Raw genomic sequence first — 26,714 nt, forward strand, 5'->3', positions numbered from 1 at the left:
ACCATTACCGCACAGACTTCTTTAGTCTTTAACTTTGAAACAGTTATAAACAATTGTATGGTAGGCAACCATAACACAAAATATTCTGCAAAAAGAGTAACAGTTGCCCCAGTTGTAAATGGGACAGAATATTAAATTCCAGACAGAAAGTGGCTGGGAATCTTCTGAGATAACAGCTATCTCAGGGGGTCTCAAACTCCCAGCCCGCAGGCCATCTGCGGCCCCACAACTGCGGCCCATGGAGGAGAGAAGCAGGCAGACATGCTGCCCTCAATGTCCACTGTAGGTGCCGCCCCCGTAGCTCCCATTGGCTGGGGGAGAGGGACAAAGAAATCATCATTAGTTGCCGGGCAGAGTCAGCCATGGAAGCAAAATCACTTTTTTCCACAATGAATATAAACAAGTCAAAATACCAAACACAACTATCTGATGCACACCTTGCTGCAATCTTGAAGGTTTCAACTGCTCAGTCACAGAGGCCAATCAACAACAAACTGACAGAACTGAAGCATTGCCAGGTCTCTGGCAAACACTAAAAACTCTCTGGCAGGCAAAGAATTATACAAAGTTGTAGGACAGTTTTATTATTTCTAAGAAATTCAAAATAAAAAATACAGTATAAACGTTTTCTTTTCTGAACACCATCTTCAGTGACATTATTGGCCCGCTGGGAGGATTTCAGGACTGACTGGCCCTAAGGCAAATTGAGTTTGAGACCCCTGAGCTACCTCATCTACACTCAGGTCATATATTATAACCATCCCTTGAGGGTCAGTCCTAATGAAGAAATTCTATTCTATTCAGGTTTTTATGCCATAATTATCACTACAATAGCTGAGCACTTTCCAACAGTGCATTAAGCAATGTGTCTATACCTCTGTCATGTTTGGTTTGTCGTCTCATCCTCTACCTACAGGGAGAAGACGATACAGTGGAGTATCTTGTTTTGCAAAGTAGAGTTGTTGGTTGGGTTTTTGTTTGTTTGTTTAACCACTGCAGAAGAACTGATTTGAAAGGAAGGCGTGGTCAGAAAGGCATCAAGGTTCAGAATGAGTAGTTATTGTATTAGTTTGCAGCTGATTCATTATTTTTCATTTTTAAATCAAATACAATTAATAGGGAGACGTGACAGTAACCAGTAGGCACTTGATACTAATCCACATCACACTGCTATTACCTTCTATTAGTAGTAAAGAAACAGTCACTTACTGTAGCTGTGGTTCTTTGAAATGTGATGTAGAAGGATCTGTAGAGGAGCAGCACTCGCACCTCGTAGCTATTCCCCCTTCCCTGTCTATATGAGGCAGTGCTGCCCGCACCCCGCTCAGTTCCTTTGCAGTGAATGCCCAGAGACTAGATTCTGATGCAGATGGGTCAGAGGGTGGGTCGTGGAATACACGTCTGCATCACATCTCCAAGGACCACAGTTACAGTAAGTAACTGTTTCTTCTCCTTCAAGTAGATGCAGCCGTAAATTCCACTTGGATGACTCACTAGCTATACCCAGGGGGTGTGGCTCAGATTCTGTTTAAACAAGGACTGCAAAACTGCCTTCCCAAAGTTTGCATCTGATCTGGATGCTGCAGTAATGGCATAATGGTTCATAAAAATATATATTGATGACCACGTGGCAGCCCTGCAAATATGCAATATTGAGATATAGGAACACTATTGGCATAGTTTGTGCTCTCATAGAATGAGCTTGCTAAGATAGAGGGGGCGTAGCCAAAGCCGTTTTGTATGCAGCCTTGATGCAGGAAGTTATCCACTTCTGGATAGTCAGTGAGGAGACTGCCTGTCCCTTCATATAGTCTGCATACAACACTAACAGAAAAGGTCAAGCCCAAAAGAATTAATCCTGCCAAGGTAGAAGGCCAGACACAGTTTGAGGTCTAATGTGTGAAGATGCTGCTCCTCCAGAGGTAAGCGGCTTAGGACAAAAACACAGGCAAATGAAACCGCCAGGTTTAAATGAAACAGAGACCACTTTAGATACAAATTTCAGGTGCAGCCGCAATGTCACTTTGTCTTGGGATAATTGCATGTAAGGAGGCTCTGTTATCAAAGCCTGCAGCTCTCACGCTCTCCTTGCAGATGTTACTGCCTCAAGGAATAGTTTTTTGACACAAGAGAGGAAAGGACAGGAATCTAAATGTTCGAACATTGGTCCCATCAGAGTTGCTAAGACTGTGTTAAGGTCCAACAAGTGAACCGGTTCCCAGACCATTGAATGGAGACAAAGGATTTCTTTTAAAAATCTCACCATCATTGAAAAACACTGATCTTCCGTGAAGGGGTGGATGAAAGGCTATTGGCACTAGATATACCGTCAATGAGCTAAGTGTAACACCAACGACTGACGATGCAGAAAATACTCCAAGATGTCTTAGATACTACCCAGTGTTGGCTGAACTCTGTGGGCCAATAACCACATTGAAAAACACTTCGACTTTGCTGAATAGGCCATCCTGGTGGAGGGGGTTTTCTAGTACTGAGCAGCACCTGTCAAACAGTCACCAAACATTGCTCTTCCTCCTCATTCAACCATGGAACAGCCACACCATAAGATGCAGGGAGCTGAGACCAGGATTCAAAGTGCAACCAGGTCGGGATGGAGAGGAAGGGTTATGGGAGGCTGAAATGACAGTGCAAGCTTGGAAAAACAACACTGTCTCAGCCCAGTGAAATGATTGAGACCGGAGGGAAAGCATACAGGGGAGCTGACTGCCAACTGAGGTGGAAAGGCATTGGTCAGGGAAACTGGACTCAGGCCCCCTCGAGAGCAGAAAAGTCCATGTTTCCTATTGTCCCTCATAGTGAACAGGAAGATTGTCGGGATGCCCCAAGCCACGAAGATGACTTGCAGAACACTGGGCTCCAGGCACTGCTTCTGATCCAGGTTAAAATTCCCACTGTGACGATCTGTGAGATGATTCTGGACTCTGGGCAAGTGTCCAGCTATTGGAGTGACACCCTCCTCAATGCAGAACTGCCACAGCCTGATAAGTCTCTTGGCAGAGTACTTTGGAGTGTGCTCCCCCTTGCCCGTTCACATAATACACCGCTAAGGCTAAGAGTTTGTCATGGTTATTTTTAGTAAAAGTCATGGACAGCTCAGGGGCAATAAACAAAATTTCACAGAAGCCTGTGATCTGACTGTGACCTTTTACCCAAAAAAAAAAAAAAAAAATAGCTGTAGCTGGGAGTTCCTGGGTTGGTGGCTTGGAGCTGCAGGGTTCACCCCACTACCTGCTGCAGCTCGGAGCTGTGGAGGTCCCCTGCTGTGACTTGGCTCTCTGGGGCTGGCACTTTGGAGCTGCAGTGGTGCCCTGCAGCCCGCGGCAACTCAGAGCTGTGGGGCCACCATTGCCTGACACCTCCAGCCCCACAGTCCTGGAAATGTCAGAAAATGTCATGGAGGTCTCTGGAAGTCATGGATTCTGTGACTTCTGTGACTTACATGACATAATCGTTGCCTTATACATCATGGTGGTATTGTCTGTAAGTATGTGAACCACAGAAGACTTGATGCATTCTAGGAAAGTGTGACAGGCACTGCAGATGGCCTGAAACTCCAGGACTGTGATATGCAGTGAAGCTCCCTGCTCTGCCCACAGACTCTGAATTTTCAGCGACCCCAGATGTGCTCCCTAACCTAACAGGAAGCCGTGGGTGACAATAGCCCTGGTTGGTAAAGGCTGGACAAAGGGAATGCCTTGACACACATTCCCCTAAACTGTCCACCAGTGAAAGAAGCCCAAAATTAACAGAGGGAGGCAGACTAACCTTCCACGGGGTGAAAAGTCAGATGGTAAACGGTCATAAGCCACATTTGAATAGGGCTAAGGCGCAACCTTGCAAACTGAATCATCTGTGTGCATGCAGACATGTGGCCTAAGAACCTCATGCACACATAGTCTGGTAACAGTCGATGGACAAAAATGCTCTCAAACACACAGAGTCTATTAGGGACCCAATGAACTCTATTTTCTAAGTAGGAACCAACGTTGACTTTCTTGTGTTTAGAGTGTTATATAAGTGCAGTGTAATATGTAAGTGAGAAAGGACTTCTTCTGTGAACCTGCCCTTAGTAGCCAGTCATCCAGATATGGGAAGATATGGATTTCCTTCTTCCTGCAGTACAATGCCACCACATCCATACAAGTGGTAAAACCCGGGAAGTAGAAGGCAGACCAAAAGGAAAGACCAGTTACTGAAAACGACAGTTCGCCACAACAAATTGGAGAAATCTGTGGCTCGGGAGGATTGCTATGTGGAAATAAGCATCCTTAAGGTCTAGAGCAGCAAACCAATCATTCTGAGTCAATGCGGGGAGGACAGTTGATAGGATGATCATTAGGAACCTTATGTATCTGATATATTGTTAAGGTTGTGGATGTCTAGAATAGGTCTGACCCCTCCCTTGGATTTGGAAACCAGAAAATATCAGGAATAAAACCCTGACCCTAGTGTTCCGGATGAATCTCTTTCATTGCTCCCAAAGCCAGAAAAAAACAGACCTGCTCGAGGAGCAGTATCTCATGAGAGGGGGCCCTGAAGAGAGACAGATACAGATGGTGTGGAGAGGAACTGGATAACCTAAACTGACAGGGCTTAGGACTCAGCTATCTGTAGTAATTGAGTTTCAAACACTGAGAAAATGGCCTATCCTGTTCCCGAAGTCCTGTAGAAGGGCCAGTAGAAGTCATGACCGGATCACTGCTTTGGACCAATGAGTCAAAATGAGCACTTGGGGGCACCAAAGGAGGGAGAGTGGACTGGCCAAATCCAAGACCAGAATGCCTCCACCTTTGGGACCTATGCCCCTTGCTAGGGTAGTCCTGCTCTCTCGGGGGAGGGACAGACAGCCCAAAGGGGTGTTGTGGCCGATATTGTTGCTGCTGCTGTCTGTCATAATGGTGCCTCTGCACTGCCAGTGTATAGACCCCCAAGGAACACAGGGTAGCCCTAGAATCCTTGAAGTAGTGAAGTTTCATCTATTGTGTCAGAAAAAAGCACCTGACCACCAAACACCAAGTCTTCTCTTACTTCTGGGAGAATTCTGTGCCCCTGTCTGTGCACATAATTAATGTCCCCTGCAATTTTTTTTCTCTGCAGAAAATACATTCTGCCGGAGAGGTGCTGCAATTATGCCTTTCACCCACCAGGGGTTGCTGTGACACCAGAACAGAGGGCAGCCGGCTCAGCCAGCCCTAAAGAGGAATGCGAATAGGCTATGTTCCTTACAGCAGTGGTTCTCAAAGCCGGTCCGCCGCTTGTGTAGGGAAAGGTTTGTTTACTTCCCGTGTCCGCAGGTTCAGCTGATCGTGGCTCCCACTGGCCGCGCTCCAGGCCAATGGGGGCTGCGGGAAGCGGCGCGGGCCAAGGGACATGCTGGCTGCCCTTCCCGCAGCTCCCATTGGCCTGAAGCAGCGAACCGCGGCCAGTGGGAGCTGCGATCGGCCAAACCTGCAGACGCGGCAGATAAACAAAGTGATCCGGCGTGCCAGGGGCTTTCCCTGAACAAGCGGCGGACTGGCTTTGAGAACCACTGCCTTACAGCACCCTGCCTGTAGAGCCAGGTGAGAAGACACATGATGTGGGGGACAAAGAGTAGGGCACATGGGGATGCTGGGTCACAGACTGGGGTTCAGAAGGGCTAGTGGGGTGGAGACAGACTGGGGCTGAATGGGAGTGGGGGTGCAGGGACACATGGGGAGAGGGGCAGATATGCCTGACTGAATAGGAGAGGCTAGGGGTCAACTAGTGTCTGCATGGGGGCATAGGCGGCGAGTTATATGGGCCCATGGTGCCTATGCTCCATCAATATTCATGAAGGTGGGCCCAACTCCACCAATGTTTGGGCCCCATGCTTTGGGGGGCCCTGCGCCATGGATCGGCAACATGGGGCGCTCTCACCTCGGGGGCAGCTCCCCCCATCCCCGGAGTCGCTGCGTGCTGCGGAGAGGCCCCAGCACTGACCCAGCTCCCAGCTCATTGGCCAATTTTCATTTCTCATATAATCTCATATACAGCACACCCATTTTTCATTAATTATATGAGTTGAATTTGTTATTTATTATTATTTATTAGCTAGGTTACTGGGGTTTTTTCAGTGGGGCAAAATGTGTGCTATTTTATGGGTTGAATGATTGAATGACATAATACCACCCCGCCCCCAATGTCCGTCACTAAGTCTGGTAATTTTGTCAAGTGTTCATCGCACAACATGGTGGTGCCTACCCCTGCCTTGTGCTTCAGGGGGTCACGGGGTCCAAAGCAGCCTGGGGAGTTAGCGGGGGGCCTGTCGCTGGCAGCAGCCCACTCCACTCCACCTCGCCAGCTCCTGACATTGCTCCGGGGCAGAGGCTTCGGGGAAAAGGTGGAGTGGGGGGCGAGGTGGGAAGAGGTGGGGCAGAGCAGGGTTGCTCGCTGCTCTCGGCACCAGGCACCCCACTAACCCCCCAGGCCACCCTGGACCCCGTGTCCCCCCGAAGCGCGAGGCCCGGGGAAGTTGCCCCAGTCCATCCTATGGATGGGACAGATCCACTTGGGCACCATCAAAAATTATACAAACCTGCCGCCCATATGGGAGGCCCCCTAATAATCCCTCCTGCCCAAGAGAAAACCGGTTCCATATTACTTCTTCCACCCAAACCCAACAATCCTCCAGGTTCACACCTAGGCTCCTGCCCAGCAACTACTTCCCTTTCCCTCAGCTCCTCCATTACTCTGACTTCCCAAGCCTTTGCATTCTTTCTCAGAGGTGTGGGAAATACGTTTCTGTATTTTAAATGAATTATTACACAAAGTTCTGTATTAATATGTCTAGTAAGGAATCTGTTTGTCAAAAAAACATTTCCTGAATATTTTTTGTTGTCTGTATTGTTACAGACATTGTTGCTGACAGGGATTTTGAAATAAATTACCAAAATAAAAGAAACTGGCCTGATTATATTTTGTTATTTTGACAAATAAAATATGCAAACTTTCACAGAATTTTTAAATATTGTACACAGAATTTTTAGGCACAGAATTCCCCCTGGAGTTCTCTATGGTCTGCTGCACATCGGGAGCAATGCCCAAATTCTGCAGCCAGGATGCCCTTCTCATGGTCACTTCCGAAGCCATTTCTGTGGCCAAAGTGTCTGCAACGTCTAGGCAACCAAGCAGCCCTCCATGATAAATGTCCGAAATTCCTACCACAGTGCTGTGTCCTGTCCAGGATACAAAGGACCGCACTTCCAAGTCAGAGGATAAGGAGTCAGAGGCTTCCAAGAATTGAGGTGCTGGTGCAGATAGTACCAGAAAGAATTATGCTGAACCCTGAGAGGGTGGTACCAGAGAAATCATGAAAGATTTCCCTCTTGATAAGACTGGTTTGAGAGGAGGTGTAAATAGTGGTACTTGAGGATTCTTGGTGCAGTGAGGGGTGAGTTGCGGGAGCAAGAACCAGTCGGACAGTTTCCAATGCTGGTGAAACCTGTAATGAGGCACTAACAAAGTCTCTTCCAGCTGCATATGCTTCTGGGGTAGATGGGCGTGCCATCAACCGTTGGCACCTGAAATGTCTCTCAGGACAACTTCACTGAACCTGGCATGAGCTTTGGAGGCAGCAAACACTTCTTAGGAGGTGAGGCTTCTGAGGTAGCTCTCTGTGCCACATGTTTAATAGAGTCCTTGCCTCTATCTTGCCTGGGTACTGAGGCTGATGAACAAGATGCTGAGCCTGAGGAAGGTCTGGGTCTCTTCTTCGGTACCAGGGATCAGGATAGAGAAGCCAAAAATACGTCTAATAGAGCACTCCATACCATGAAGTACTTGGGGTGCTCTCCCCATGCAATGACTTGACTGGGGGGTCAAAATGTTGCTTCCCATAATCTAGCACATAAGTCTCGCTGTTTTAAGTGAGGACTGAAGCCCTTGCAAATGTGATACTTGTCACTAATGTGGGCCTCACCCAAGCAGTTCAGGCAGGTTGGATGAGGATCACTGACCAGCAGGACTTAAACCCTGAGGAGCAGGGCATCATTGTGGTACCAAGCCTGGTACCAAAAGAAAAGAAACAGTACCAGAGGACACAAAAAACAGAAACACAACACTAACTTACTTGAGAAACTATCTATCTAATAAGAAACAATAATTAACTGCAACTATTTAAAATGAGAGGGATGCACTTGAGTAAACAAGTCCAAGATCACTCTGAAAACCACCACTGGTGGCAAGAAGGAACAGGAGGTGCTCAGCTCCGCTCTCTTATACCAGCATGCTGTGGCACAGCAAAAGGGGGCACTCGAGCCACCTTAATGGGTAGCACTGAGGGAAAAAAAAATATCTCTGACATCTGTGCACAAGACACACACACACCTACATTGGAATGGACATGTCCAATAGCTCAAAGAAGAATCCATTGTTCCTCTTCTTCTGTACAAAAGGTCTTGTTCACTTCATTAACGATTTAGAGATTAACATGAAATCTATTCGAGCATGTAAATGATGAGCATGTGAATAAAATGTGTAATCTCATTCCCCTAACTGCATTTGTCTCCAGCAAACTGAGAGATTGAATTTTTGGCACAGAGAAATCAATGTTGCACTTGCTTCCCTATACACTTCATCTTCTTTATCTGATCTGTCCAATAAGGAATCGGTGTGCAACTGAAGTCTCCTCCAAGTATAATTTCCCTTCCCCTGCAAAGTGTTGCAGTATTTTAAAGAAGTCTTTTTTTTTTGCTTGTGATTGGAAACCAATCATCTTTTCATGCCCATAATATGTCACTCCTAAAAATGAGTTTCTTGAAGTAAAATAATCTGAAAGTGAGGATTTTTAAAAATTCAGCCAGGGCTTTTTTCCTCTTAACGACATTATTTAGCCCATTAAAATTCAAAGGTGTTATTTTAAAAGGAACAACCACTGAGAATAACTAACTATTTAGCTTATTGAAAAACTTGAAACTGTGATTATTTAGCTGTTTGATAGCATGAACCCTTGAGTGGCCAATGTCTCTTGTTGCAAATTATGTTCTATTCAGAACCATGTGCCTGAATATGGCGTGATTTCTGTTTGTAAATTTCCATAGCTATGTCTTGTATTAATTCTCCCTCCCACCCCTCTCCTGCATTATTCCCCTTATTTTAAAAATAAAATACCAAAATAGAAAAACACCAAACGACTGTGCTTTCTTGAACCCTAAACACATTAGCTTTCCCCATGAACTGTTTCTCTTGCAATCCAAAGGAGTTACATTCCCCAGCTATGAGACCTTAGGGATAGATTGCCATCCTATTATTTGAGTCACATGGGGAAGATTTACACAGAACCCCTAAGTGCTCCTCAACAACCCCTTTCTATTTTCTCCAATCTCCCCATCTCTGGGACACTCCACCCCCCCACCCCCCATCGTCCTACATATGCTCTACACTAAATACAGTTATAATCATCCCAATTGAAACACACTTCATACTATTTTCTTTATAACATTAACAGTTACTGTTAAACTGCTCATTTCTGATGACTCTCAAGAAGTCCTTTCAGGGTAATCTTTTGGTAACTACTCATGTATCTGAGTCCTCTTGTACAAGTTCATTTTTTGCCAATGACAGTACATTCTCTCGAGTCTTTCTTTTCCTATCCTCCTTTTCTAGGGTTTCACCATCTGTCAAGATATTTTCACCATTTTATACTTAGTTTCCACCTCCAGAGTATCCTCTTGCCTTTCTGAGATTTTGATTTCTATCCCAAGTGAGTGGACTGTAGTTTTTCCTTGTGTAACGTCTCTTACTGGGTAAAACGGATTTTGAAAGCTGAATGAGAATTTAAATGGGAATCCCCATCAGTAGCATATATCTGCCCTCTTGAGTGCTGCTGAAACTTCCCCCAACTCTTCTCTTTTTTAAAGTTAGGGACAGTGGTCATGCAAAAATTACAACTTGTCATCTTTGGGTATAAACTCTGAATGTTCTCTGGCTCTTTCCATAGTTAAATCTTTCTGCTGACATTGATGAAATTTCACAATCAAATCACTGGGTCTATTATAAGCTCCAAGTGGGGGGAACAGAACCATATGCATTCTCTCCACTTTCATGTCTTCTAGAGAACTGAGATTTAACAAATCTACGATTAAAATTTTTACATACTGGATTGTATTTCCTCCTTCAGCATTTTCAGGCAGTCTCTTAATTCTGACGTTGTTCCTCGCACTCTGTTTTCTAGATCATCCAATTTAAGCTGCTTCTCTCTGTGTTCCAACAGTGTCATGCAGCTCTGCAGCAATGGCTGTCTCTCACTAGCTTCTTAGGCCAATCTCTGGCACAGACAATGACTCAACCTTTCAAATCAGTTACTTCCTTCTTTACTGCTAGAATCAGTCATCAGATCATTTCTCAAGGCCTTGAAGATCAACTCCCAAATTGTCTGCCTTGGTGACTCATTTTCTTCAGCCTTCACATTTCTGTCTGCTTTGACATCTATGTGTTCACTTGGAGTCTGAGAGGCCTCTCCACATTGTGAGCTGGAAACACCCTTCTGAATGAGGTATTTTTAATTTTTATGTTGAGAATCCATCCTCTGCATCGCAGTGCTCTTTTTTTTGGTGGAGTTTGGTAGGTTTAGTGGGTTGATGGAGGCAGATTACTTTCTTATCCCCTCAGAGTTCTGGCTTCAGGCAACGATTTTAGTTCAGACTCCTGCTGATCCCCACAACCCTCTTTTTAATTACCAGACCCACTACCTCCTCACCTATATTATTTCTCAGGTGAAAACTGTATTAAACTAGAGTAAGGTTGAGGGTAAAAACAGTACAAGGACACTAATTCCATCAAAAACAACCACTTCAAACCCAGGAATTCACAGTGAAGTACAAGGAGGCCTGGAAATGGACAGTAAAGGCACTGAAACAACCTTAATGCCACTTTGTAGCTATGCTATGCAATAACCATACATTTATGATCAGAACATAATAGAATTTTTGTCCCTGAGGAGACAAAATTGAATTTTGAAGACAGATTTTTTTTTCTCATCATGTTGCTACATGGTGGAGTTCAGATTGTTTATAAATAAAAAATTAAAAATGTATAGATCAGTTATTTATCTGAGTTGAGTATTTTATTGTTTTTACTATTGATTGCATAGCATAATGGAATAAAATAAAATTAGACAGTAAATAAGTATGAAGCTTTCATTTCCTAATAAAAAACAAAAAAAGGCAAGAAAAACACACTAATTACAGTACTTCTTCCATTAAAGTAACCATGCCCTTTAATAAAGGGTTACACTGCTTTGTTATAGAATGTGTAACTAAAGTATTAGAACAATAATATATACAATCATACCACACTATACCTCAGGTTTCAGATCTCTATGGACTACTCCTACATCATGCATGTGGCTCACAGCTGAAACAAGTTTGCGCATGATGTAACTGGCTTCTGTCTCACTGAAGTGTTTCTTTTTCTGAATGCGTTCAAGCAATTCTCCTCCCTTCAGCAGTTCCATTACTAGAAATGTGTGAAGCTAGAAAACAAAAAACAGTTTAATGTGAAACCTTAGAAAAATCAGATTATATACCAACACTTTGAGGATTTTAATTATTAATAATTAGGTCCTAACTTTTTACTGTTTCGTATTAAAAATACTACACAACTGTATTTAGGAAAAACAAAACCTGTATCATTTAAGACAGAAAGAGGTGGGAAAATATAGCCTTTTAAACTGCAAAGCATAACAGCACTTTTTTCTCATCAGTTCTTTTGTCTGGTTCTTTGTTCTGCAACAAAACACATTTGTCTTCCACCAGCTACATATTATACTGCAGTAGGTTCTCTCTTTCCAGAAGTCAGGATGAGTAAAGCTTCTGTTTATAATGCTGTTTCACGAGACCAAAAATATTAAGAACCAAATCCTACTCTTAGAGGTGTCTGATGCTCACAGCTACCACTGACATCTATGGGATTCACTTATACACATTAGTGGGTAGAAACTAGCTGAAAGAGTGGTGAACACTGCCTGCTTCCACATAAGGATACATTTTTTATCACTATGCATGAAGAATTAATCACAGACATAAAGTTAATACCAGAAAAAGTTCCTTATCCTTTCACAGCCTCCTGAAAGTTTACTTCCAAGTCTTTAATTATCCACAACTGCTTCAGATCCCATCTCCCACATAGAAGCATTCATGCTGCTGCTGTACCATTACTAGAACCACAACATATATTTAATATTCCCAAACAGTAAACTTTGTTACTAAAAGGGAAGGTTGTGCGAGTGTATTTCCTTTAAGACAAAAATTTTTAAAATCAAGGAAGTCACCACTTAAGGCAAACATTAACATAAAGACCAATCACAATTCACATGCCTTGTCACCAATACCCAAACATATCACCAATGCAACCCAAGACTTCACAACAAACTCCTTTTTCCTTCCAACATACAAGCATCCGTAATACATGGAATTACGCTCAATCACACACACTTAATTACAACTTCAACAAGATTAAATCCTTAAAACTAATTTTGAGAAGTCTTTTTTTTGTACCTTTACAAACTCTGAATTTGGAGTAAATGTCATATGTTTGCTTGTGATTGGGAGAAATTATAGTATTTTTTGTGAGAATTTCCTTGTTTCTTTAAAACCTGTTAATTGTTGGCAGGGGGTTGGTGGAGTACTGGAGAAGAGGTGGCATTAAAGGATGTTGAGGAAGGGGCCATTTTGAAGGAGGTGTATTTGGCAGATGATCATAATGGGAGGAGGGAAGGACAACACGGTTGGTGAGTAGGGGAAAACTACAAAGAGACTGAAGAGGGCTGATGCGGGGAGGCCAGGACAGGGAGGCATAAGGACTATTGGATGGAGGGACATAAGATTTGTGGGAGACAGCTGGAAATATGAGACTGGTAGGGCTGTGGGGAGAGTTATGGAAAATCAACGAGACAGCAGTCAGGTTTGGGGATCTAGGAAAAACAGAAAGACTATGGGGATGTAAAGGTGGGAGCAGTGGGAAAAGTATAGCATTTTCAGGGAAGTAATGTAGGGCATGAGGTTGTTGGGGCGGGGTGTGGGGGCGGCGGGCAGAAGACTCACAGACAGGAAGCCAGCAGGGTGTTTTGGATCAGGGTTTCCCTATGTTAGGGTAATCCTGCCCAGAGACTGGAGAGATACAGGGTAGGCAGTGTTTCCTCAGCTGGGAAATCCCTGTCCTCTTTACATAGGAATTCCCCAGCACAGGGAAATCCCACTCATTGTGGAGACTGTTATATAGGCTTCACCTCTATAAAAAGGGGGAGAACCATAGCCCACACTTTCTTCACTCTGTCAGATGGGCTGTGACCTCACCAAGCTTGAAAAGGGCTACAGCCCTTCACCACAAAGATTTTGGTACCTTGGAATTGAGAACTCAGTAGTTCCCTTAAGCAAGATGGGGCTGGTTAGCCAACCAGCCTTGAAAAACAATGGGTATGAGTATCTGATATGGCCATTGTCACCCTGTCAACTGCTCTTGATTTAGTCTGTCTAGGAGTCCTAGGTTTGTCTTAACTGGTCCTCTTCATCTACAATTAGACCAGTCCATGAATACTTAACTTAAATGGAGTCTATCAGCCCTTAAACTCCAAGGCTTGCAGTCTCCTTTTGTCTCTTTGTCAGTTTCTCAGAAGCAGCATGGCATGGGCTGTTGCCCCTCTGCTATCCCAGGCCTTTTTGCCTCCCCTTTCCCTCTGTTCTCCCTCTTTCATAGCTGGGCTTATTTACTTCATTGGTCACAGCTGTGGGTGCATGAGTCCATTACTGGCAGTTCTGGTAGCTGTGCAGGGGTGTGATCAGCCTGATTGCCTGTAAGGAGGGAAGACTCTCCTCTCCCTTCTGCCGATGCTCAGTTTGGGATTTGTAAACCCCATTACACAGTCCTATCTCCCAACAAAAATTTCCAAGGATATAATCTGGGGCAGGTGAGACAAGTCTGAAAAGATGTGAGGGGAACAGAGATATTACCTTTTGTCTGTCCCCTAACCATGGTGATGGGCAGTATTAGGAGGAGCAGAATTGTGCAGATGGGTGGGCATTTTTTGGCACAGAGACTATATCTAATTAGTTAAGCTAAAGGCTCGGCTTCTCAGGTTACTTTTTCTGCGATTCTCTCCCCCTATCCCTGAACACAGTGGAAGGGGCAGGGAAAGAGGATAAAAAAATATTCTCTCAATGGCAAATGTCCCAGGATTTGCCAAAAAAGAGTCACAGCCTGACAAACATTGGCAGGTCCAATCGGAGCATGATTCCCAATGGAGAACCTGATTAGATTTGTAGTAGAGCTAGTACAAAATAAGGAAATTTTTGAGAAAAAAATTGTGATTTTTTTTAAAAATTTCAAAATTTGGAAAAAATTGACCAGCTCTAGTCTGCGGAAGCCTCGAGGTGGTGACTGTATACATGCTGCAAAAGGATGAAAAGCAGGATGAGTGGCTGGTTGCAGGTAGGCTACTCAGATTCACAATAATCTAAGAGTACATTTATTGTTATATCTTGTTTGTTAAGTATTGATTGTGCTCAAAAGAAGAAAATAAATATAGCACCTTGCCATGAAGAGCTAATTTAAACAGATTTTTCTGATTAAGAACTCAAAAAAGTACATTAATAATACATTCTGAACATATTTTAGTACATAAAGAATAAATAGTGAAAATGTAAATCTCCTCCTTCCTTAAAGATTGTGGGTCAGATTCTTCAGTTTGCTAAGTGCATTTTTGTGCTGCATATGCCTACCAGCTGTTCTCTCAGACCCTTGCATAAAGGGCATAAGAGATATTTTGGAAGGGGCTGGGGGCATTTCAGGGTTGTAGAGGAGCTCAGCTTTATTATATCTGATCTTCTGCTGGGGAGCTTACACCAGCAGAACAAGTTAGAGTAGGCCCCCCAGCTGCTCTGGTTTCTCTGAGGCCACCACTGTCCACTACATTTGAGCTATGCTCGGATACAATAGATAACTGAGGTTTCTACAACTAAATAAAACTCAAGCACATTCTAATATATTTTTTAAAAAAGGAGCTGCTTTTAAATTTGGTAATTTATTATATTATTTGGGTTGCCTCATTTGAAAACAAACAAAATTATGAAATAATCTTGGTATTTATGTGGCACCATAAATTCAAGGATTCCCAAGCATGTTACATATATCATTTAAACTTCACAAGACCTCTGAAGGAAGGTAAGTATACCTGAGCTCCCGCAAATACATTTTTGTTGTATATAAATAAAAATGTAATCTCCTTTGGCTTTAATGCTTTTGCTATAATTTTTCTAGATAGACAAGACTCAATTAGTTGGAAAAAGCTATCTATACAGAGTGGCAGTAAGCTTTATCACAAGAGTTAATACTACACGCAACAAAATGTGTTTGGAAAATACTTATTATAGTTTCTTCAGAATACCTGATCATGATAAACTTCATGCAACTTCACTACATTGGGGTGTCCTTCACAGAGTTTCAAAGCCGTTATTTCCTTCTGGGTGTTGGCTTCCATTCTGGAAAATTACCAAGTTTAACTGAGCAAATTTCAAAGTGAAAATTGTTACATCTATTTTTTAAACACTTCCTAATCCAGATTTTGGAATATTAGAACAGTTGCCCTTTTGATATACACAATTAGAAATCAGCACCTTCAAACAAGCAAACTGAACCAACCAAACAAGAGTGGGGGTAAATAAATAAATAAAACAAATTTATGATTCAGGCATGTCTTGGCATATTAAGAATAAAAACTTTGTTATTTTACGAACACTATAAGCAATTCAGACTTGCCCATTAGGCTTGAAACATTGGCACTACCTGTTCCACCCTCATGCCAGAGAAGTACTTCCAAAGCTGTATGGAAACATTAAATCCATTTTGCATAAAATAATATCACTTTAAATAATAGCACTATACTCAACTATATTCATTATACACTTGAACTCTGAAGAAATCTTACAAATATCATAGGTGAAGTGAATCAATTTCAGAAAAGAAAAAAAAAAAGAGGTTACTCACCTTGCGCAATAACTGAAGTTCTTCAAGATGTGTGTCCCTGTGGATGCTCCACTTCAGATATTGGTGCATCCCGGCACTGTTCATCGGAGATTTTTGGTAGCAGTGTCCGCCTGGGATGCACATGTGCAGTAGTCAGTTGCAGCGCCATTGGCGCCTCATCTAGTGCATGGTCCAATCCCCTCAGGTCCTTCTCTGCTGTGGAGTCCCTATTGCAGACTCCGAAGTAGAGGGGAAGAGGGTGGGTAGTGGAGCACCCACAGGGACAAACATCTCAAAGAACCTCAATTACTGCACAAGGTAGGTAACCTTCTTTCCTTTTTCAAGTGATATCCCTGTGGGTACTCCACTTCAGGTGACTGTAGAGCAGTTCCCCATTGTGTACAGAAGGGGCTTCAGAGTTGTTTGTGTAGTTGAAGAAAGCACTGTTAGGCCAAATATGGCATCTGACCTTGAGTGATTTCATAATGGTTCATGAATGTATGTTCAGAGGCCCAGGTAGCAGCTCTACATATGTCTATTATTGGTACATTGTTCAGAAAGGCCATTGAGATTGCTACTGATAGTGTAGAATGAGACCTGATCTCCGTTAAGGGTTCTGTTTTGTTCTTTTGATAGAACTGGATGCAGCTAGAGATCCATTTTGATAGTCTCTGCGTGGATATAGCCTATGAAATGTTCATTCGTGGAAACGAAAAGCCTTAGGGATTTTCGGAAAGGCTTAGTTCTGTCCAGATTAAATGCTATTGAGCGTCAGGCGTCTAGAGTATGTGGAATAGTCTCTTGTGTGTTCCTGTGTGGTTTAGGGTAAAAAGGAAGGTGGATCAGTTAGTTTAGATGAAAGGAAGATGACATTTTGGGTAGGAATTTGCAATCTCAAGGTGACCTTGTCCCTAAAAAGATATGGTCATGAGAGCCCCAGTATCACTAACTCGCCAGGCGGAAGTGATTGCAACCAAGAATGCCATCTTCACTGATAGAAGAAGTAGGGAACAAGTAGCTAAGGATTCAAATGGAGGTCTGGTAAGGCATTTGAGCACCAGGTTTAAGTCCCATACTGATTAGGTTGGTGTACCTTCACATAAACATTCAGCATACTGGTGAGGAAGTGCTGGTGATTGGATGCACAAATATTGATATTCCGATCTCAGTCAAAAGTCAGTAATGGCTTCTAGGTGTATTTTAATGGAGCTTTTTGAAAGGTCCGGACTCTTTAACTCTAATATGTAGTCCAACACTAACAGAAGTGGTGCAGTAACTTCAGTTATCTGTTTTTCTGACACCATAAGGAGAATCTTTTCCATTTTTGGAGGTACACATTGTGCATGGTTGACATCCTGCTGTTTAGTAATACATGTTTACTTGTTCTGAACAGTGTAACTCATCATGATGGAACCATGTAGGAGACATGCTTTCAGGTGAAATTTCTCCAGATTCAGGTGGAGAACCTGACCATCGTCCTGTGATAACAGGTCCGTCCGAAGTGGGAGAGTTCATGCAGCGCATACCACCATGTGCATCAGGTAAGGGTACCAGTTCTGTCTGGGCCATGTCAGGGCTATCAGTATCACCTTGGCTATGTTGACATGTATCTTGTGTATTACCTGCGAGGGCAGCAGTATCGGTGGGAATGCATAAAGAGTGATTTGTCCCAGGTGATTAGGAAGGCATTTCCCAGTGATCGGGATCCCATTCCTGCTTTTGAGAAAAAGTGGGGGCATTTTTGATTTTGTGATGTTGTGAATACATCGATGGGAGGGAAGCCCCATCACTGAAATATGTACAGTAGGACTTTGCTGTTCATTTACCATTCCTGGTCCTGAGAAAATTATCTGCTCAGTGTATCCGCCATCATATTCTGGCACCCGGGAGGTAGAAGACTGCAACATTTATATTGTGATTTATGCACCAGTTCCACAGCTTCATGGCCTCGATGCATACTGAGTGAGAGTGGGCTCCTCCTTGTCAATTTATATAGAACATGCAATGAATGTTGGTCATCACGCATACTGTTTCGTAATTTATCGGTGGGAGGAAGTGAAGACAGGCATTGTACACCACGCATAATTCTAATAGGTTAATGTGTAGTTGGGTCTTGGTAAATGACTACCTCCCTTGGATCATATGCTAGTTCAGATGGGTGCCCCGCCTATCAACGAGGCATCTGTTGTGCATACATTCTCCATTCTTGTCCACCACTGTAGAGATTCCAGTACTTTTAATGGCAGTGTTAGGCTTCTGTTCAGGTTGTGTTTGCTTGATATGTACACTGAACTCAGCCAAACTTGTAGGCAGCACATGTTTAGTCTTGCGTGTTTTACCACAAAAGTCATGGCCACCGTGTGATCTAATAGTTGTAGACAGGTTCATGCCAATATTTGTGGGCTAGTCGTGACTACCTAGATAAGATTGGTCAGAGTTATGAATCTGTTCATCGGTAATGATGCCCTGGCCTCCATAGTCGAGGCGAGCCCTGATGAAGTCCAATTGTTGTATGGGACCTAGGGTCGCTTTTTGTTTATTTGTAACCCTACCTTCCAGAAGAGAGTGATAGTCCTCTGAAAGTTGTCTTTTGCGTCTAAGCGGGTAGGCCCTTTTAGTAAACAGCTTAGATATGGGAAAATGATTATTCCTTGTTTGAGGAAGTGTGCCACTACTCCCACAAGGGAAAGGCCGAAAGGTAGGACTCTGTATTGGTAGTGGTCATTGACTTTGGGGTTCATATTCTTGTTGTTGCTGAGGTTGGAAGTATGTGTCTGTTTCATTGGTATGGCTGGTAACGTCTCTGTTTCGTGGCAGGTGTATGTATACCGAGAGTATGAAGAGTCATTCAGGAATCTTTTATCAAGTGGAGGACCTTGTCTGTTTTGGTAGAATAAGGCTTTTCTGTCAAATGGGAGATCCTCCACTTTCACTTGGAGATCTTTTGGAATCCCTGAAGATTGCAGTCATGATGCTCTGTGCATTACTACAGCTCTGACTGCTGTTCTCACCTTCGTGTCCGCTATGTCCAGGGATGCTTGTAGTGCTGTTCTGGCAACCAGCTGTCCCTTAGTTAGTATGGCTTTGAATTTTGCAAGCCCTTCCTCTAGGAGGTCATTAATAAATTCGTTCAGCTTGCCATAATTATCATGCTCATACTTGGCTAGGAGCACACTGTAATTTACCACTTGTAGTGTCACCAAAGAATAGACCCTCGGACTGAAGAGATTGAATCTCTTGTATTCCTTGTCCTGGGGAGTGCACCTGTAGTGTGGTTGTTTGCCACACTGATTTGCGGCCTCTGCTACTAAGGAGTTGGGTGGTAGATGGGAAAAAAGGAAGTCCATACCCTTGGTGGGCATGTAGTACTTCCCATCTGCCCTCTTGCATGCTAGTGGGACAGTAGCTGGTGTTTGCCAGACTGTCTCCGCCAGTTCCATGATGGCATCATTCATGACAACGCTATTTTAGACATCAGCTACGTCTGTAGAATTTGGAGGAGTTTGTGATGGGTGTCCTGACTCTGAGCTACCCTTTTGAACAGTTCTTGGAACTATTTGAAATCGTCTGCTGTGGTGGGAGCATTAATGCTTCCTCTGGTGATGAAGAAGAGTTATGTCCTGCTTGATGCCCTCTTCCCTCGCATCTCCCATTACCGCCTGGGCTTCCGAGATCTCCATTATGGAGGATGGTGATCTGATTTCACCTCTGGGTGGATTTGAGGGTCTGTTGTAATGAGTCCTGTATGCTGCCCATGGATCCTGAGATGACCACTGCTTGCAGTAGGGCATAGGTGGGCAAATCCATGATTACCTGTACCATGGTTGCATGTCTATAAGGGACCTTTGATTTCATGGGTTCCCAAGGTGGTCTGTGTTCTGTAGGTGAGGAATGGTCTGAAGAGAAGACACCCTCTTTCTGGTCATCGTCATCTTTGCTGGAGAATGGTGGGATGGTAGGTGATACTGCTTGGTCCGATGCTGTATGCTCAGGGGAGCCAATGGTGCTGAAGAGCAGGGACTGTGATATGGAAAAGACCATGATATCTTTTTGTTGCAGGAATTTCTGCGGTGATGTTGGTGCCATCAGTACTGATGGTCAGTGCCATAGGGGAGGAGGCATCTTAGATCTGTGCCTCGACTCCTTGTCCTTCTGATGGGGCTCAGCAGAGGTCCCAGTGCAGATGGTGCCGGAGGTTCCCCATGCCTCAAAGTGCTCACCCAGGGGTTGATCAGCACCGAGGACAGCAACCTGGCAGATGACGGTTTCTTTTTATACAGCTCTCTCGGCGGAGAGGTCGTGGCTCTTTACCTCAATCTTTTAGAGGACTGAGTGTTGTCCTTAGTTGAAGTGGATGTGCCCAGGGACTCCTCTGTGGAAGGGGTCTGTTATCCTGGAATAGAGGCCGGTTGGAGAGATTTCTCCATCAGAATAAGTTTTAGATGGAGGTCTCAATCACGCCTCGCCCTCACTTTCAAATTGCTGCAGTGAGTGCACTTCTGGGGAATGTGCAAATCACCAAGGCAGTCAACACGGAGAGAATAGCTTTCTGAGATGGGCATAGCTTTGTGGCAAGACCCGCATTTCTTAAAGCCTGGGAACCACGCATTGTTGAATCAGGTTAAGTGTTCCCCACTCTGAGGAAAAGAAAAAAAAATTGAACTGCCTAAACTAAACTAAACTAACTATACTAGGAAAAAGCTAACACTATTTCTAATTATATTTGTCAAGGTTTGAGAGAGACATTGGGACATCGCCATGGAGCTCTGTCTCAGGCCAGGGACGATTGAGAAGGAACTGAAGGGGTTGGACCGCATGTATGCTAGATGAGGCACCGAAGGCACCACAAGACGACTACTGTGCACATGCATCCTAGACAGACACTGCTACTGAAAATCTCTGATCAACAGTGCCGGGACACACCAACATCTGAAATGGAGAAACCACAGGGACATCACTCGAAGAAGAATCATCAGGTAACAATTTTTTTCATTCTATACCGACAGCTCCCTGAATCCAAGACATGTGGGACATAGCTAGCAGTATGAAAAAAATTGGAGGGATGGAGAGAAGATAGAACAGTGTTCCTTTTTTCCTCAAAATTAATGTGAATCTATCTTTGGGCAACTGCTTGAAGAACATTCCCGCCAAAGGTTGCTTCTGCAGAGAGAAGGTCAGGTCTGTATTGATTTATAAAGGAGTTGATGGATCACAAGTTGGATCCTTTTTGACCTTGAACATGTCCCCTATATATATTGTGGTTCCCAATTTGTGCTTTTCAAAATGAAAGGGTGTCACTTATGGCCAGGATTTTGAGGTATGAATTGTGGAGGAAAGACCCTATTATCACACGAGTTTCCTGAAACCAGCAAGTGACAAACTGAACCACTTTGGATGGTCTTTTCATTTTACTTTTCATTTGCTGTTGAGAGCGATTCCAGGCTCTTAAGAAGAATATCTGACGTTGTCTTATATTGTCTTCTCATTACAGGAATCTCTAGGCATGAGACCAGAAGACTTAGGAGTCACAGGAAAGATGGATCAATGACATGCAGCTCCATGATACCTCAGAGATCAGTGTCTGGATTTTGTTGAACCTTTCCAGCAATATGAAGATTCTGGCTCTCTTTGCACCTATCTTATACTCTTAGGTAGACAACAGGGTGATAAGGAATTGGGAAGCTCGCAAGTAGTAACCCAGATGACCCCCTCTTTGCTTTGTACCTGGATTTGTAATACATTTAAAGAACAACTGGATGGTGATGGGCCCAGTTGTTGACATATTGGCTATTTGGGCTAGAAGCAGGGATTGAACCACTTTCCTGATTTGGGCTTTCATCTAGTGTTTCAGGCCCAGATTTTAACCAGGAATCAGAGTCACTTCTCTGCTACATTTGCTATGGGTAGGACCGAAAGGAGCTTCTGCCTTTGTATCAGCACTTGTAGTCCTTCTCAGACTTAACTGGAGTGGAGATTAAATGCCTGGGCTGATGTGTATACAACTACCACATTACCAATCTTCTCCCTGAATAAGAATCCTTCTTCAGAATTGTGTGGCACAGATGATTTACTTATCTACTGTAGAGTTTAAACCAGAGTTGGCACCTGACCTCTGAGTTTGCTGCCACAACTTTTACTGCCTGCTTTATGTAGAATATGGATTTGTCCATCATGAATGCAGTAACTAGAGATATTTTCTTTAGTGCTCTATTGAATTCATCATGATTCTGAGGATCAAGGCTTTTTATGTCTTTGCACTAACAAAGCACATGACCGTCTGTGATTTTAGCTCTAACAAAGCACGATTGTCAGTGAAACTATAAGAGCAACCTTCTAAGGGTGGTTTCTATCTTCTTGTGAGTGGGGTTGTTTGAGAAGAAATCACCCCAGCAGGAATGACCATGTCCACTGCCACATCAATCTCAAGGAGCATAAAAAGAAAAAAATTGGATTCTAAGACCCTGGGCTTATCTAATGAGACTTTCCCCTTTGTCAGCGTTTTCCATACCATCCTAATGATTTCTTCTGAGGAGGCTGGAGGGGAATAACAAATTCTGTTTTAGTTCTGACTGGGAGATATTTGCTACAGGCTTTAATTGCTCATTCTTTTCCTTTAGCTACCACTTTCTTCCCCTTAGTTGTATACATGTCTGGGGGAAAGAACCTTTCATTTCTCTGGTTTTACAGTTTATTATGAACCAAAGCCAAGACTTCTCCTTTTTAGGGAGAGGTGCTAGTGCAGGGGTGGGCAAACTTTTTGGCCTGAGGGCCATATCGAGGTATGGAAATTGTATGGTGGGCCATGAATGCTTAAGAAATTGGGGGTAGGGGTGCAGGAGGGTTGTGAGGGCTCCGTCTAGGGGTGCAGCCTCTGAGATGGGGCCAGAAATGAGGAGTTCACGGTACTGGAGGGGGCTCCAGGCTGGGGCAGGGAGTTGAGGGGTGGGGGGTGAGAGCTCTGGCTGGGGGTGTGGGCTCTGGAGATGAATGGTTTGGGGTGCAGGAGGGTGCTCTGGGCTGGGATTGAAGGGTTCGGAGAGCAGGAAGGGGATCAGAGATGGGGCAGGCTGTTTGGGGACTGGATGGGGGGGTGAAGGCTCTGGGGTGGGGCCATGGATGAGGGGTTTGGGGTACAAGAGGGGGGTTTGGGGTACAAGATGGGGCTCTGGGCTGGGATTGAGGGGTTCAGAGGGCAGGAGGGGGATCAGGGCTGGGGCAGGAGATTTAGGTGCAGGGGGCGGGGGCGGGCCGGTCAGGGGTGCAGGCTCTGGGCAGTGCTTACCTCAAGCAACTCCCGGAAGCATGTCCCCCCTCCGGCTCCTACGTGGAGGCACAGCTAGGCAGCTCTTCACGCTGCCTTGTCTGCAGGTGCCGCACCCGCAGCTCCCACTGGCCGGGAACTGTGGCCAATGGGAGCTGCGGGGGCGGCGCCTGCAGATAGGGCAACATGCAGAGCTACCTGGCCGCACCTCCACATACTACTTAGGACCCGTGGCGGGGAGGGGGTCATGCTGGCTGCTTCCCAGGCAAGCCCCCCGACCCTGCTCCCCGGCAGGAGCTGAGGGATGGATTAAAAGGTCTGATGGGCCAGATGTGGCCAAGAGGCCAAAGTTTGCCCACCCCTGTGCTACTGTGTCAGGAAGATGAGAATTTTAAGCACTTCTTTGCTTTTCTCTTGTGCTTTCCCTTTGAAGGAAAAGGGTGATTTCCCTTGTTAGGGAAGGGAACTTTTTGGGAGAGGTGGGGGGTACAGTGGGGATGATCATGCACCTCATCATCTAAAATGTAACTAGAAGAAGCATAGGGAGAACATCCCTAAGGGGGCCTAGATCTGCATCTTAGGAAGAAAAGTCTGAAAATATGCCGAAGTCTTTACCATGTGACTCAATTATTCACATGTGGACCTAGAATAGGACCCTGGAGCTTTTCCCTTTATAGGAGATCGACTCAAGAGGTTCAGGAGTTTTAGACTTATCCTTGAAGAATAATGAGCGTGTGAGGGGAATCCAGTTTGCTTAATCCCAAGAGCTGAAAAGGACTGACCCATATTTATAGAGGTCTATTCAGGGGAGTCTTGACTGAGGAAGGGAGTTGTTGGGGAGTGTGGCATGTGTAAGTGGTGATCGGAGAAACAGAAGTCCCAACAAGCTCTCCAGTTTCTGAGCTCCATAAAAAGCTGCCAGTAATCTTTGCAGGTGGACCAACTCTTACCTTCAGCTTGCTCCAGCCTGCTCTGGCATACTTGGGGGGTGGGGAGAGAAATAACAAGAAGGAACTCATTATTATGATCCTATCTAGGGACAAAGCCCCTGAAAGTTTGGTCCTGTAAGGGAAAGGAAAGAGTAGAGAAAAAGATGTTGCTCACTACCACCAGAGTCGACTTCAAAAGCTAGTAAATGAATGGATAAGGAGCACTGAACTAATGCCTTGTTTGCAACAACTAATACAGAGAACCTGGCATGCAGGCATAAGGGGTGTAGTCAAATCCCAGAGCCTCAAGGACAAGTTTGAACTGCCTCCAATATTTGCAGAAAGAGGTACAGCCAAATAGACTGGGGAGAGTCATGATGCCAAAGTGGTCATCATCTATCTATTTGGTTACTAAATATTCACACTTTCCCAACCCTTTCCTTCCTTGCAAGCAGTCTACAAACTGATATGTCAAGATTTCCATTCATTCTAATTCATCTGCCACTAGAATTCTGGAATCAGAGGATCACAGAAAGTAGATCAGCTGCCCCCACAGAAGTGTTTCCCTTGTCCTGGGCCCCACAGTGAGTCAGGAAAGGGATACACATCATCCCTCGTTGGCCTAGTTGAGCTTCTCACAGAAAGTTAATACAGCCTGAGATATTAACTTTGTGCTTGTCTCTGAATCCATGCTGGGGATCCCCAGATCAGCCACTGGCTTTATGCTGCTTGGAAGCCAACTGGGGTGCAGGGTAAGCTACCATGGACTACCATTCAGATGGCCCTGACCTTCTAAAGATCCCAGATTGATCCACAGACTCTGAGAGGACCCAACAAACTATTCTGCTGGGAGAGGAATGTAACGGGGGCACAGAACAACTGGGAACAAATCTGCACAAGAAAAGTATTATGGATGTTTCTTTCCTCTTTATCCCATTCTACAAGCAGCACAATTAGCCCCAAACTTCAAAATCTTCCAGTTAAAAAAATTCATATTACCATATGATGCCTTTTGAATTCTCAAACGAAAACTGATGTTTTAAACCAACATTTTTTTCACATGCAAAATTCAGTGAATATTATTCTAGTTCATTGGTGATACTAAGCAAAAAAAAAGTTTTTATTGTCTTAGTAAATACGTATACCTTTTGCTAATTATTTTTACTGCATATTCTTGGCTAGTTTTCTTGTGTAAACACTTTCGACAGATGGAAAAACTTCCTTCTCCCAGTGGTTTCTCTTTCAGATCCAGTTCATAGTGATGATAAAATGGAGAGTCCTGTCATGAAACTGACTGTATTTAGTTCTATGTAATACTTTTGGTACACAGTCAAAGACACAATAAATTTTGGTCATAATTATTCATCTGCATTTAAAGATCCAAATATACAGTTTCAAAAGCGATCTCATTTTGGTAAACAACATAGTATAAATTGAGACTGTCTGATAATAATAATGTGTAATTATATACATAAACTTCTCTAATGGTGCAGAGAATACACACATATTTAAGACACTTTAAACAAAAATTCTGAAATTAAATTTACTATCAGAATAGCTTTAGCTACAAAAATATTTAGACAGTGTCAGGGATGATTTACAGATATTGATCCACGAACTGTGTGGTTATTTGGAGACACCACAATGATGGTTATCATACAGAATCTATTTCTAGCTGTATCTATCTATGCAAATATAGGCAGACATATCCTAGAAAGAGAGATGCGAGTTAATAACCGGAGCAGCTTTGAAAACATCTACTTACCTAGGGTGAGTACCATTTTGACAGCTGAGTAAAAGTATTGTTAATATTTTCATTGCTCTTCTGCTGGTAAGGGTGTGTCACTGTTGTGATTTTTAACAACAGTTTTTCAAGGTTGGACTCAAGTTATTTCTTAACTGTATAGTATGTAAACTGAATGCTCTAATTGGCGGAAGATCCATGACCAGACAAAGAGCAGATAACTGCATAATGACTGTAAATTACTTCTCAACAACTAATTAGTACTTCAGCCTCTGGATTCAGAATTTATTTAGCCTAAAATAAGATTATTACCTTGTAAATCATGAGCATCTTCAAATTATCAAGGGTTATTTTTATTTAGATATTATCATTACCTTCATCATAGCACTTCTGGCAATAGTTGTAACTCCAGGTCTTTCAACTCCCATATGAAATTGAACAGGATCTACTGTGGCTGCATTGCGCTTGAACAAGATAGAAGGAGCAACAAAAGAATATCCCTACAGAACAAAGACAGAAGATAAATGTAAAGTCTTGAGGTTGTCTATATAGCATATCATAAGGCAGACAGTAAAAAGTAATCAACTGAAAGATGGGTAAATGTTATTATATTCAAGGTAAAGATGCAACTTCATTTTAAATCAATAGAAAAGTGCCTTCCTGAAAGAGGTTATACAATCTTCTTTTCTTTAAAAAAAAAAAATTAAAAATAAGAGATTGTGTAAAAAAAATGTTCAGAAAATCTGACTCACAGATTCAGTTCTTTTTCATTGGTGACACA

The 26,714-nt window shown here is 43.6% G+C and overlaps 1 protein-coding gene and 1 long non-coding RNA gene across 7 annotated transcripts in view; one reads left to right on the top strand and one right to left on the bottom strand.

Annotated features, from left to right (window-relative positions):
- Window positions 1-22,892, top strand: part of LOC311521750 — a 55,502-nt gene extending 32,610 nt beyond the window's left edge. For all 4 annotated transcript variants that reach the window (XR_014711960.1, XR_014711961.1, XR_014711962.1 and 1 more), the window contains 3 exons: window positions 17,393-17,540; window positions 20,731-20,975; window positions 21,491-22,892. This is a non-coding gene — a long non-coding RNA (uncharacterized lncRNA). The remainder of the gene's footprint in view (window positions 1-17,392; window positions 17,541-20,730; window positions 20,976-21,490) is intronic.
- The window catches only part of RPS6KA5 (ribosomal protein S6 kinase A5), a 194,679-nt gene that overhangs the window by 10,727 nt on the left and 157,238 nt on the right, over window positions 1-26,714 (bottom strand). For all 3 annotated transcript variants that reach the window (XM_084630302.1, XM_084630301.1, XM_084630300.1), the window contains 4 exons: window positions 26,308-26,433; window positions 25,335-25,468; window positions 15,422-15,515; window positions 11,342-11,512 (listed from right to left, as the gene is read on the bottom strand). In XM_084630302.1, coding sequence (XP_084486428.1) covers window positions 11,342-11,512; window positions 15,422-15,515; window positions 25,335-25,468; window positions 26,308-26,433 — 525 coding nt within the window. The remainder of the gene's footprint in view (window positions 1-11,341; window positions 11,513-15,421; window positions 15,516-25,334; window positions 25,469-26,307; window positions 26,434-26,714) is intronic.

This window comes from Lepidochelys olivacea (genome assembly GCF_965140295.1).
Source record: "Lepidochelys olivacea isolate rLepOli2 genome assembly, chromosome: 6".
NCBI lineage: Eukaryota > Metazoa > Chordata > Testudines > Cheloniidae > Lepidochelys > Lepidochelys olivacea.